The sequence below is a fragment of the Bemisia tabaci genome, chromosome 3, assembly GCF_918797505.1.
Source record: "Bemisia tabaci chromosome 3, PGI_BMITA_v3".
Lineage (NCBI taxonomy): Eukaryota > Metazoa > Arthropoda > Insecta > Hemiptera > Aleyrodidae > Bemisia > Bemisia tabaci.
This window is the reverse complement of record NC_092795.1, coordinates 16,069,130-16,083,010: the sequence shown is the minus strand read 5'-3', so window position 1 is coordinate 16,083,010 and position 13,881 is coordinate 16,069,130. Positions and strand designations below refer to the sequence as shown.

The 13,881-nt window shown below is 36.2% G+C and overlaps 1 protein-coding gene across 2 annotated transcripts in view; it reads right to left on the bottom strand.

Moving 5' to 3' along the window:
* Positions 1–2,391: 2,391 nt before the first annotated feature.
* Positions 2,392–13,881, bottom strand: part of LOC109044239 (uncharacterized) — a 41,505-nt gene continuing 30,015 nt past the window's right edge. For both annotated transcript variants that reach the window (XM_019061839.2, XM_019061838.2), the window contains exon 8: positions 2,392–12,062. In XM_019061839.2, the coding sequence (XP_018917384.2) occupies positions 6,632–12,062 (5,431 nt within the window). In that variant the 3' untranslated portion in view covers positions 2,392–6,631. The remainder of the gene's footprint in view (positions 12,063–13,881) is intronic.

The following is a 13,881-nucleotide window of genomic DNA, read 5'->3' as shown; positions in this document are numbered from 1 at the left end:
AAGACCTTCAATCAAAAAATTATGGAGTTGAAGGTATTCAGCTGTAGTGCTGCCACCGTCAGGGCCGGATTGGCCCATAGCGGCAAATTTTGCAATTTTTTTGAATTTAGGTATAAATAAAATCGGATTCAGAAAAAAAAAATATCAATGAGAAAAGGGGACAAAATTTCTCTTTCCTGAGAGTATAGTAATTTCTAATTTTGTCGTTTTTCGGTGATAAAAGAGACAGCATCTTTAATTAGTCGAGTTAAGAGAGGAACTAAACACGCAATTTGGCCTGGAGCTTAGCGCAGAGACGAATTGTGACGAGGACTTGAGATGAAAAGGACCAGCCCTCGGCGCGGCGGTCGGCATGTACACATATTAGCGCCTGCAAGACTGCATGAATACTTCACCCATTGCGCCAAACACAGTGCGGTCAGGAACGGTGGGTGTGAAACGCATAGCGCCTACAAGACTGCAGGAATACTTCACGCATTGCGCCAAACACAGTTCGATCAGCGCGGCGTAGCGGCAGAAGTTAAAATTATTATACCACATTCACGTTTGTTCTTTCATAATTTTTTGGTTCATTTCTTATAAATGGAGAAGCAAAGTTCCGTGAAATTCCTAGTAGTGTTGACAGGGCTTTCGCAAAAAATGTATTCAACACGAGCAGGTAAACGCGTCTTATGCACCCCTCCCCCTCCGGCACGTTCGCTTGATGGTTTTTATTATGTTTCAAAACGAATGAGAAGGGGGCGGCAAAATACAGGCGGCCCATGGGCGGCAATAAACTACTTATTGCCGCCCACGGCAGCCAGAGCCGGATTTACATAGGTAAATCCGGCTGCCGTGGTAAGGATGAACGCCGTATGAACATTTGGAAGTTGCCAAATTTCACCCGGTTGTCATGCATTGTTGCAGAAAGTTTTTAATATTTTTTTTTTAATTTGCAGATATTTTTAGATTATATTGAAAACAAAATTGTCTGAAAAATGTGTGAAGAAAAATACTAACGAATTTTTCCATAAAGTAATTTTCAAAGAAAATTTGGCAGTACCTGAAAATTCATATGGCTTTTGTTCTTAGCGTGGCAGAGTGGGCCTCAAACGGCCCCTACACCCCTCTCCCGCTTGGAAAGTCTCTGAGAAATAAACTATTTTTCAATGTCGTTCTTTAACAGTTTTTTATTTATGTTTTATCTCCTGTAAATTTTACTAAAGTCAACACCTAAGAATAGGGTATCAGGAAGCGAATTTTGCAATAGTTTTTTAAAAATTTGTCTCCTTAAAATTATTTTGCTAGTTTTTTCGTTGTTATACTACTGTGGATGTTAGCATTCGCAATGCAACAAAAAAAGTCATGGTGTCCTATAAAATAACCAAACCTTTCATTCCCCCGAAGATGACAATATATTCCTCTAAGTACCTACCCGCAAGAACGAGAGCTTGAAAGAAAAAAGTTTTGTGAGTAGCACTCTTGCCCTATCTTGGGGAAATTTTTGTATTAAACTAGTTTTTTTTATTATTTTTTCTTTTTTTTGGCTTCCTCCTGTTAGCAAACAATGAGAAAAATGGAGAAATGTTGACCGTTTTCAATTTTTTGCTTGGCGCATACTTTGGGCCTGAAAGCGTAGTGGATAAAATTTCCAAGAAAGAGGATATTTTAAGGCTTGGGTTGCAATTAATAGTTGTTTCAGTTACTGAACTCTTATGCTCGATTTGATAACAATATAGAGACTTGAGTCAAATAAATAAATCTGGAGCTGATGGCTACCTGAATCTTTATTGGTCCTCTATTAAGTTGAACTATTCAACTAACAATGGGCCATTAAGCAAGGTCTGAACTAGAAAAAAAAATAATATTACATGTAATATGGAAAAAACAATTCACACAGTAAGAAATTTGGAAATCAACTCCTGAGCGAGATATTAGCAAGTATCATTAACACAGATTGAATGGAAGTTAGAGTAGACAAACTATTATTCTACTACTGTTGTAAACTACTAACATTCCTATAATTGCCATTCAACCAATGTTAATTGTAAACATTTTCATCTTATTTTCCAGTTGATTTCCAGAAATACTGATACCTGTGTGTTTCATTTCCATAGTGCTTCCCATGTGTTGCATAGTGCTTTCTCACCCAGCATAAAGAGACTGTAAAAACGTTGTCACAACGCTACCATCAAAACACAACAATAATTTTGATGTTATTCTATTCAACCTAAATTCCTAATTCGGTTTGCGGGAAAAAAGAAGGGTTGTCTTTTTGCTCCTTGACACAGACTTAATATAAACTAATTAATTTTGTTAAAAAATGATAAAATGGGCCATGTACTAAATTATTTCTGTAGGTATGTTTACAGTGCCTCACTGGATATCACATGAATGAAGAAGATTAAAAGATTCCATGGATGGAAAATGTATTTGAAATTAATTAATTACAGCAGTACAAGATAAAATGATGAGTCCACGAAAAAGAAAGAGTTAATAAAAAATAAACTCTAGAACAATAAATTAAAAGTTGATAAAGGAAGTTTTACAATAGATCAATACAAGAAATTGATCAGAAACTATAGACCAAAATAAAGAATTGCTTTCAAGTAAACAAGGTACCACTGGGAAGATCATTCAAAGTTTGGGGAGATTCTGCGGCAAGCCCCTGTTTATACAAACTACAATAATAAATAATTTGCATGAAATACACAGAACAAAATAACCATAGAGATTAGATTAGTACGTACAAAGTTAAATACAATCGTAATAAACTATACAGAAAATACAGGATAAATCTACAGTAGAGAGAGTATGGGTGTTTGGTGCAAAATTTCAAGCTACCTCGTTGGTTTTAAATTTTGGTAGTTTCGGTTTTAAAAACAGTTTGCTAAAGCTTTATAACATTAAAAATTGCAAATATTCTGGTGGGCGACACTCTACCAGGAAGTTTAAATCCAGGCGTCAGATCATTGGAATTTGTATTCTTCGTCGATGATGCAACAGATATGAAAACGTACAGACTATTTGGAAAAATTTCATTTGCAGTTATACTTTGGGCTTTGATACACTCATACTTAGAACGATTAGTCCCCAGTTTTTGGCAAAGCGGAACTGACATGCGATATATCGCATCCACTGAGTGAAAAATTTTGGAAGATTTTGACTTTCTAGCCAAAAAGATGACAGCCCTGGCGCATGAGCCAAAAGAATCATTCTCGACCAAAACACTTGCAAAATTTAGAAAAATGACAATAGAATTTTTCTTGAGAAATTTTCTCTGAAATTAAGTAACTGCTACGATTATGATTATCAAGGGCAGTTTGAGAGCGCAAGTCAATTGGGAAAAAAAACTGGACTCCGATACTACAACTGTGTTTACCCTCATTTAATTAAGTTAAATTCAATGATTGCCTCAAAATTTTAATTATTATTTGTCACAATGAGAGTATTTTTCCTGCCATGTGTGTATACAGGTTTCCAGGTATGTGTATTATGTATGAGGAGCTGATCAACTCCTACTGAGCTGAGAGGAAATACAGGAATAACATCATGATAACTACTGTTCTTGTCAGAGTAATTTGTTACACAAGGCAGTCTAGCTCCCTGACTCAGAATCAGTCTGACCTAAGTCAGTTGGGCCCACTTTTACATAGGGCAATTTTTTAGTCATTAGAAAAAGAACGACAACGTTTTTCTTGCTAGATCTGAGCACTTGGTGCTGATGAGTTTTACTTGGTTTAAAGGAAACAAACGATTTAAAATTATTGGCATGGGTATCATCCTTCGGCCATTTAATTGTATCAAGAGAAAGGAATGTCACATAAGAAAAATGTATTTTAAGTTAGGAAATGGTAGAGGTGTAACAATGTGGTCCTTCTCTTTCTCTCGAACAGTGCTTTTAGGTAATTTTAAAAAGTGGTTTGAATGTCATCCTGCTTTAATAGCTTTTTAAGCAAAGAATAAGTAGTTAAATGGGTAAAAATGTGGATAAATTTTAACAGATAACGATCACCTTAGCAACAAAACAGTGCTTTAACAATTTAGTGTAGGAATCTCATATTTACATATTATCACAATTAATGAGCACATTCCTTACAGTAATACGGTTCATAGGAGGGTGCGGATTACACATAGAAAATTTTTAGGTGCCATTCAGGACACAACATTAGAAGCTCTGATGTGATGTTACTTCAAAAAACCTTAATATTTTGCTTCACTGAATTTCTCTTTGAACGCTAAATTATAGTTTGAGACTTTATGATTTTAATCATTTTTTTACTTTAATTGTGGTGTGTCCACCAAGCAACACAATACCTCAGCCTTTCAACCTCACAGTTTATAATACGTTAAAATGAACAAAACGTAACATTGCAACAAATTCCACTCTCGTCAGTTAGTCTATACATGACTCCACAAAATATTTTTTAATTGAGCATGCATACATAGAATTGAGAATGGGCCTTGCACCTTCATCAGTCTTGGAAGTTTGAAAAAAATTTCTGCGGAATTGATCCATCATGTAAGAGTGATTTTTTTCTATTCTTTTGCACAAAATATCCATACTTTATCAATTTTATGGGAATGATAAAAATTGAGGAAGCACCATTGGAACAGATTGTACATAATGTTAAATAAGGCGGGTGACGTTTCATTCCAATATCAAAAGGTGAATTTTTGTTGCGCCTTGATTGTCTTATGGATATGTTGTAAGAACATATAATTAAATGAGTAGATGATGTCACAGGAATTTGTGAGGAGGAATTTACGATCAAAAAGTGCAGGATATTAGCATTCAATTCCGAAAATTTAGACCCATTTCCATCAGAATTCTACAATATGGAACACTTTAGCAACGACATTTCTTGATATGAAAGCGTAACAGTGTACAATATAAAACAATAAAGAATAAATTAACCGTTTAGAAAAAATAAAAGTATAATACGATAACTGTACATGCCAAAAATTTAGAAGCATTCCTTTGGAAACATAACTATACACATATGTAAATATAATATATACATATAACATGGTAGATTCTTTGCGGTGACGGATTTAAACGGTGCTTAAAACAAATTAAACTTCTCACTGAAGAAGAATCAGTAAAAACAGAAAATATTAACAAAACCTACAAGAAAAAGGACAGATCATAAATGTTCATAAAAGAAATCACACTTATGATGTGTCATAAATCTCTTGGCAAAAAATGTCACATGTATCACATAGCCTTAATTTACTTTCCAAGTTTCTTCCCTCCTAAGGCAGAGCTACAGATAATACCCAACAAAGCTAATGACTTTACAACTTTAATGATGAGATGGTTGGAGGGAGTGGGAGAGAGGACCGACAATAATGTACAATATCTGAGCTATTCAAGAGAAGAATTTGAGAGAGCGAACTCTCTATTAAACATTTGAAATTGAATTTGGTCACATTTTGGCACATATTTGACCCAAACATTTATGGAATTAACTGAGATATGTTTCACACAGTTGTGTCGGTTAAACAATCGAGGGGTCCAAAAAATAAAGTTATTGAGGAATAGGACACTCGATGTCCAAATGATATCAGCTCCATGAAACAGCATTCAAGCAGTCTCTCGATTGACAAAATGGTAATAGAAGCATGTGTTTTGTCTCCAAGGATGAAGAAACATTTGTTAGAAGTCTTCATCCTTGAAGAGACAGTTTTTCATACCTGACTAGGATAAATTCACTCTAAACTTCAGATAAAGAGATCAGAAGTGAAGGTCTTTCCTAAAGGGATGGTTTACATAAGAAAAGAAAATCAAATATTTATTTCGTATTTTTATCAGAGCTCTGTCGCGGTAAAACAGGTGTTGCGATCAGTGTTTCCTTACTTATTTTTTTAAAACTGATAAATTTTGAGAATTTGAAACAAACAGATGAAGTTCAAAAATTTGAGAAATAGATGTAGTATTGAAAAAGAAAAACGAAAGAACCTCCTTGGTTTAAAAAACATAACTGTCACATGAAATGTAATTTGCTTTTCTGAGTTCTTCAAAAATAAAAAGAGATTTTTAAAAACAAATTATTGGCTGAGTACTGAGGTTTGATACCACAGAACTTTTGTAGCTTAACAAAAACCTAATTTCGAAGGAGAAAATGTTTAGTAGATATATCTCAGTGTTTATTTAAATAGCGACACACATTTACTGATGAATAAATACAATTTTTGTACAAACCCTGATCACAAAATGTACAAGGCTATCAACTGTCAAAGAATTTTCGCTATACAAAATTTACAGAGGTTTAAGTGTAAAATTACAAATTTGGGATCTTAAAGGTTGCACATGTTTGCAAGAGATAAAATGGAACTTAAAATGTTTTGAGGTGTAATAGTGCATTAATGAGGAAACTACGAAACGATGCAGTGAACTGCTTTCACAGAAAAAAGCAAATGCCAGGTCTTAGTGTGGGTTTACACTAAAATTAGTTTGGTAATTACTCTATCTTAGGTTAATAGTTGTGTGATTTATGTTAGTAAAAAAATAAATAAGAGATTTAAAAGTTTCTTGATTAATGAAACTTGAAAGTAATTGCGAGATTTTGCAATGAATTCACTTTATCAATACAAGTTACACTGACTGCTGCACTTGTACTGTATTTTCAGTGTCATTTGGAACCTGACTTCAACAATAGTAATCTACCCCATTGGGTTTACGTTTCCATCTTTTAAATCTTTTGGGAAATTGATAAAAGCTTAGATTGGTGATCTTTTCCTTCTTAGACACAGGCCGCTTCGGGACCATACTGCTCAACTGTAAACCAAGAAGACGGAAAAATTTTGTTTTTTCTTGGATATCTTCCACAAGAACAGAACATGATTTGAGACTGCAATTTTTCTTGCGGCTGTCATCTTTCTTTGCAACTTTGAATCGGTCCGATGGCCGACTGACCTCAAAATTAGTAACCCTTGAAAGGTCAAGATTGCAATCATGATCTGAACTTTCCTTCAAACAGTCAACTAACATCTTAACTGTTGAAAAAGGCCTCGATCTTTCCACCTTTTGAACTTTCATGCCACTTGAACTGTACAGTTTTTTTGGCTTCTTTACAGGTTGGCGCAACCTCATTGGTCGTAAACCTGAAAGAATTTCCAGGCGAGCTTCCAGTAAATTTTCTTGTAAGGCTTTCAACTCTTTGTTGAGCGATTTTCTCCGGGCAGAGGATTGTGAAGAAACTTTTTTGTAGCTATCTGCTTCATGTTTTCGATTAAACAAAGTTTGACTTGAGGGCAACGTCAGCAATGATTCAGACGAACTTGTAGATCTCAACAATGAATTTGTTGGACTGGTGTTCTTCTCTTTCTTGATTGGTGTGCTTGATAGTAACTTCATGGCCCTAGTATTTCCCACTTTCGAATTCTTTGCAGGGGTATTAAGTGAAAGCTCTTGCAAATCAAGCTCCTTGTTGTTGCTCTTATCAAATTTCTGACGTAGTCTCTTAGGACGTAAGCCTGAGAGAATTTCCAAGCGAGCTTCCAGTAAGTTTTCCTGAAGAGCTTTCAACTCTTTGCCCAGCAATTTTTTCTGGGCAGAGGATTGTGAACGAGGTTTTTCATATGTGCCTGCTTCATATTTCCGGTTTAACAAACTTTGATTCGAGGGCGATTCCAGCAAGGATTTTGACAGACTTGCAGATCTCAACAATGATTTTGTTGGACTTGATTTGTTCTCTTTCTTACTTGGTGTGTTCAGTAGCAACTTCATAGAACTAGTGTTGCCCACTTTTGAACTCTTTGCAGGAGAGTTAGGTAAACATTTGGGCGAATCAAGGTCTGCATAGTTGCTGTTATCAAATTTCTGAACTTTCACTGATAAATTGTGCCTCATTCCATTGATTAGATCTTCTTTAATTTCATGTGATAGGAAATGTTTCATCGGTGACATCTGAAATGATTGAACAGATGAAGCACGAGATGTGATAGGTGTTGGAGTGAATTTCACTGTCTTCCTGCTGCATGGTTTGATCTTGGTAATGTCAATTCCAGTTAAATCATCCCAGAAATTGATAGTAGAGCGTTCTCTTTTGATTTGAATCAATTCTACTTCATCCGGATTTTCAGCTGCTAAAACTGTGGACCTGGTACATTTCTCTTGAAAGATTTGTCGGTTTCCATCTTCATTTTCTTTAATTGAGCGAGACTTGTCAGAAAGATCTCTTTCACATTTTTTTGATTTCAAAACAGCCTCATTATTTTGGTTCTTGCTTATTTTACTAAGTTCTTTCAAATTCTCCTTAGTTTCTGAAACAAACATGGGAGATAATCCATTTGAGTCAGTTGTACCGTTAAGAATACATTTTGTTACCTCATTGTTAAGCTTTTCCTTCAGTGATTGAGCTCCATTAAACGCAGCATTTTTGGACACCTTACTTTTAAGGTATCCATTAGAAAAATTGTTATATGATGTTTGCTCTTCCTTCCAGGGTTGTGAGAGGACTTTATGACTAGATGTGAGATTTAGTGGACAGAGGTTATGAGTGCCTTCGATAGCTAAATTTTTTAGCTCAAAATTTAGTTTGTTCTTCCTCTTATTTTCTCTTGTGGGGAGTTTACGATGAGTAGACTGCGAGGGTTCACTGCTTGCCAAAGATTCCATTGGTCTGTTCTCTTGGTTGGTTCTATAGTTCGGATCAGACTTCTGTAGAATTTCAGTTTCTGAGTTTGCTCCACCTTTACTTGTTGCAATAGAATTAGAAGATGGCTTCCTCATATCTTTGAGACTTGGAATATTAAAATCAGCTCCAGTATTTACTATAGGTGTGTAAGATAATGAACTGACTCCATCGGCATGGTTGGAAGCATTTACTAGTTTTTTCTGCGAGAGAAAAACACTGTTGTTGGTTTTCCTTTCTAGGTTAGGTCCTGGCCTAGATTTTTGAGTTGTTGATGGCTGATTAAAGATTATATCAAATTTCTCTTTAAGTTTACGTGCACTGAACAGGTCCTCAGCAGGAATTTTATTTCCAGAGCACATTTTCGAAGTTCCATCAATACTCAATTTTTTCAGCTCCTTGGACCAGTTTTTCCCACGATAATCTATTACCTGTGAAGGAGAAGGGTCCAATTTCGTAGGTGTTCTATCTTCATTCCAAATTCCAATTTTTCTATCAACTTTGGCTCCATTTACAAGGTCTGTTCTTGTTATTTCTGCACTATTCTCTGCCTGAGACTCATTGACTTTTAGCATGCTTGAGATCAAACCATCTTCATTGCAGGAAATATTGACAGGACAAAGCTTAGGAGTTCCATCAATGGTTAAATTTTCAAGTTCTTTCAAACTCCCACGGTGCCGGGTGGCTCTCGTTTTGTTATCAACTTCTGATCCCTTTTCACACGTTTTACTTACCTTATTTGAGTCTTGTTCCACCTGAAACTTACTAATTCTGAGCTTCCTTGAAATTAAATCATCATCATTATCACAGAGAATACTGATGGGACAAACTTTATCGCTGCCATCTGCAGTTAAATTATTTAACTCTCTCTGAAAAGAGCTTGTGTGTGATTTACATGTAGTTTCCTTGCTCTTGGCTCTGTTTTGTGGGCTTGATTTTTCTGGCACATTTGAATTTCTTGACTCCCTTGGCGCAGAGAAAAGGTCTCTCTTCCCTGAAACACAAGGGATTTTAGTTTCAGGTTGTGCGCTAGCTTTGATAGAATTTTTTTCTGACTGCTGGCTCCCTTGATTCCTACTGAGCCCTGCTTTAAATTCCTCTTCCATCTTTCGTACCAGTAGACTTTTCAACCCACTTGAGATCAACTTCTTTAAATTCTCACCTTGCGGTGGGTAGATATGAGTCTTTTGACTCTGATCAGTTGTTTTCCTTCCCCATTTTTGAGGAATACAGTTTGAATTACCAACTTCATGGCCAAGTTCAGTTTCATGACTGGACACAACTTCAGAATGTTCATAGCTGGAATCTGAGTATTTTCTCAGTTTTCTTGAATAGATCATGGAGGTGGGGCTGGTAAAGGCCTCCGCTAATTTTCTTTTCGTACATGTCTGTCTTACTTTAAGACTTTCAACAAATTTATCATCGTTGTTTTCCAATGAAAGTCTACTTGAATCACTACTACCTAAGTCTAAAGCTCCATTTACTTTGAGGCTTTTACTACCTTCATTAATGGATGTTGACAAGTTTTCAACATTTTCTGAGTTTGGATTTTCTATTTTTCTACAACTTCTAAATCTTCTTCGGGAATCTTCTTTGGAATTAATTTCAGAAAAGTCTGCTTCTAACTCACAACTCGGCTCAGAGGAGGAAAATCCATTAGGTTTTGAATCTTTTGGGTGTCTGTTTTCATGACTCCTGTTTCCAGCTAACCTCATTGAATTGCTTTTCAGTTTTTCATTTATATTCCTGTAAACTGGGTTGTCAGGTTGACTGTTTATTTGAGATGAATTTCGAGTTTTACTACAGGTTACGACATGCTGGTTTTTCTCTTTAGATATGGAGCAACTTCCATCACTTGAAGTTCTAGGTACTTCCTTGATATTTGACTTGTGATTAATTGAACCTTCTTTGGGCTCACATTTTCTCCTAGCACGATTATTGAATTCTTCTCTTTTAATGTCATCAACGGAGCTATCTGAAGCAGCACAGTTAATGGGGCATAAATTTGGAGTTCCGTCAATGATGAGAGACTGCAATTCTCGCTCTTGCAGGCTCTTTTTCTTGGTTGTAGAGCAGTTCATTTCACTCTGTGTGTTCAAGTTCCCATCCACTAGAGACTCAGCCTTGAGTTGGTTTTTCTGCCCATATTTGAAACTGGCCCTCAAGTCCTTTTCTTTGCTAGAGTCTCTTTGTTCTGATGAAAGAGATGTCTTATTTGGGTAGGGTAATGAGCTGTTAGGGGACTCAAGATTGACAGGACATAAATTAGATGTCCCATTGATCAAAAGATTCTTTAATTCTTTCCTCATTTCTTTCAATTCTTTAGCCTGCCTCAGCTCTAACTTTGAAGAAATATTCCCCATTTTTCTTTTATTGTTTCGCTCTTTCTTTTTATACGTCAGAAGACTTTTCTTACTTTCAAACTTAGTATCACAGATATTATCGGATGGGAGCGAGGATGATTTATGGAGAACAACTCTGCAAATTGGAATTGGTGTTTGTGTAGTTCCTGAGCGTAATGACTTTTGCAAGAGCTGCTTAAGCCTCAGATGGGTGTTGTGTGTTGGAACATCATCCGAAACTGAATCTACTACTTCTTCTTCTGGGGATGAACTTAATTTACGATCACAGTCAAATTTTTGCTTCCAACTTAAGTTTTCTCTGCTGCAAGGAGGACTGTTGAGGATCCTATACTTACGCACAGTAATTTTTTGCTCCTCAACCTGAATAAATACTCTCTTGGGTGCGGCTTTTCTATCAGGTCTTATCACAGCTTTGGTTACAGGGTCTGAGGACTTGGATCCTTTTAGTCGCTCAGATTCGGATGCCAAGTAGCTCTGCATAAGCTTGCTTCGCTCCTCGGAAACTTCATTCTTTGTCAAATTACTTGATGTTAATCTACTCTGATTCAGCAAGTCTTCAGGCTTTTTCCAGAACAGTTTTGAATCCTGCTCAACAAGTTCAACGGTTTTTTCACTGTCACCTTCGACACTGACTACCGTTAGCTCCTTGTCTGAATTTGGAGAAGATTCACTGTCACACCGAGGTGCTGCCGATCTCTGTCGCCGAGAGTGACTAAAAATTTCTTGAAGATCTTTGGGTAGAATTTTTGGGTTGGTTTTGTAATTCGTAAGAAATCCTTTGGATAGTATCCTAGAGTTGTGACGAGACCTCATTCTTGGGACAAAGTTGCCTTCTCTGTTGTAGTTGCTAATCTTCCACGCTTCAATTAACAATGGTGGGAGATCCAGAATTTTTCTTGGCTTGAGCTTATCAAGAAATATACCCAAGTCATCTTGAGTGACGGTGTGAACATTTGGTAGGAAATAAAATATGTTACTTCCATATGACAACTTCTCATCAGTCAATTCATCACATGGTAGTGATCCGATTTTGACGTACACCGCATTTTCAAACCTGGAGCCTGGACTGAAGATGACTTTCCTGAAATAAAAACCAATTGGATTAGAGCTGTTGGGAGATGGAGTGGCAAACTTTTGATAGATAACAGTGGGTTGATCATTATCAGAAAACTATGATTGATTGAACTACATTCTGCAATTAGTAACAATGATTACTGGCTCATTTTAGAAACAGCATGTGCTCACAGTTTTCCCATGCAGACAGATGCTTCTAGGTAAAAGCCAGCAATTGCAGTTCTTTATTGCAAAAAGTAGTCCCATTAGCTTGGAATCAACTAAATTGATGAAGTGGCCAACTCGACAGCACCACAGCTTCGCAACCACTTGTTGAACCTTCGTTGCTATTGAGACCAATCCAAATAGGTCAGTCACTGTGCATTTTTTGAAATTCACTCCCATGCAGTTGATAAGACATTGAGTTGGCTCCTCTCACAGAAAACGAATGGCATTTAAACCTCCTGCCACCAATGCGCATTAAGGTTTCAAAATTCGTCCATGGGAATGACTGACCTGGGTGGATTGGTCTTGATTGCTTAAGAAAAAAATTTAGTGCCTTGTGATGAGTCAGAGGATAGAAAAAAAAAACTGTTCAAGCAGTTTTCATTTTGATTGTGTAAACCTCTCTTCCAGAGATGTACATCCCATTTACATTAGATTCCATAAATCCAATATCATACAAATAACTATCGACTGATGCGGGAGAACTTTCATATACTGCCCCCATCCTTGTTTGAGCCTAAAAAGTATGAGCCAAGTAAAGATATGAGTTTCCTGAATTTGAGGTGATTCATTGCTAGAAAAGTTATTGAATTTATTACAAAGATTAGCAAAAGAGAGAAAAATTTAGTTGCCATTTCACTCATTGTCCAGAATTAATCAAAAGATGGTGCGTTGCACTGATTCACACTTGTCCAAAACGTCTGGTGCAAGAATTACTTTCAAACACAAATATTTTTTTTGTTTCCATTTTAGGCCAAAATTGCGTCCTGTATACCGTTGAATATTAAGTCGGAATAAATGAAAAATGGGAATACTGAAACACTTTTCTGGTTTCTCCTACTCGGCACAGTTTGGAATCAGTACTATTGTGCGATGCTATCTTGAATCAGAACTATTCTAACATACTGTATTCTTATCGACAAGATTCACATTTAAATACAGCTTATATATTGGAATAGCATAATATAAAGGCATGGGAGAGAAGGTTTCCTTTAACTTGTGTCCACCTTTAACTTTTTGCCTGCTCATTTATCAGATCACTGAACTTGATTATGCATGCATCGCATGTCTCTTAATTTCAATACTTCCTCATTAGAATGCACGGTACCCCCTTATTTTGTTTTGAATTTTCTTAAAAGAAAGCTTTGCCATAATGCCGACGGCCGAAACTGTGCAATTTTTTCCAAATAAACTAAAATCAACCCTACTAATCTGTTAAGACCAATTTTAGTGGGAAAGAATCAACCCATAACTGTGAAATAATTGAGTTTCAAGTAGTTTTTAGCTCAATGAGAAGCATTTCTTTTCTTATTTAAAACTCAAAAACGGACTGTCAGAAGAAATATCAAATTAAACTAGTGAATCCTATCATTAAGGTTCTCTGTGGCCTTTCACCATAATTCTGCGGATTATGGATAGAATGGAGCAAAACAGAATGGAACAGACCAAAGCAGAACATAGAGACTTGAACAAAGAGACATGTCTCTAGAGACTAGAGACATGTGGAGAAACCACAGTTTCTACCAATTGCTTTGACACTAGTGCTTCTTACTGGTATTTAAGTAGTACTAAGCAATTTAGTACTTCTTGGAGGACCCGCAGACATGCTTAAATGCACAGGA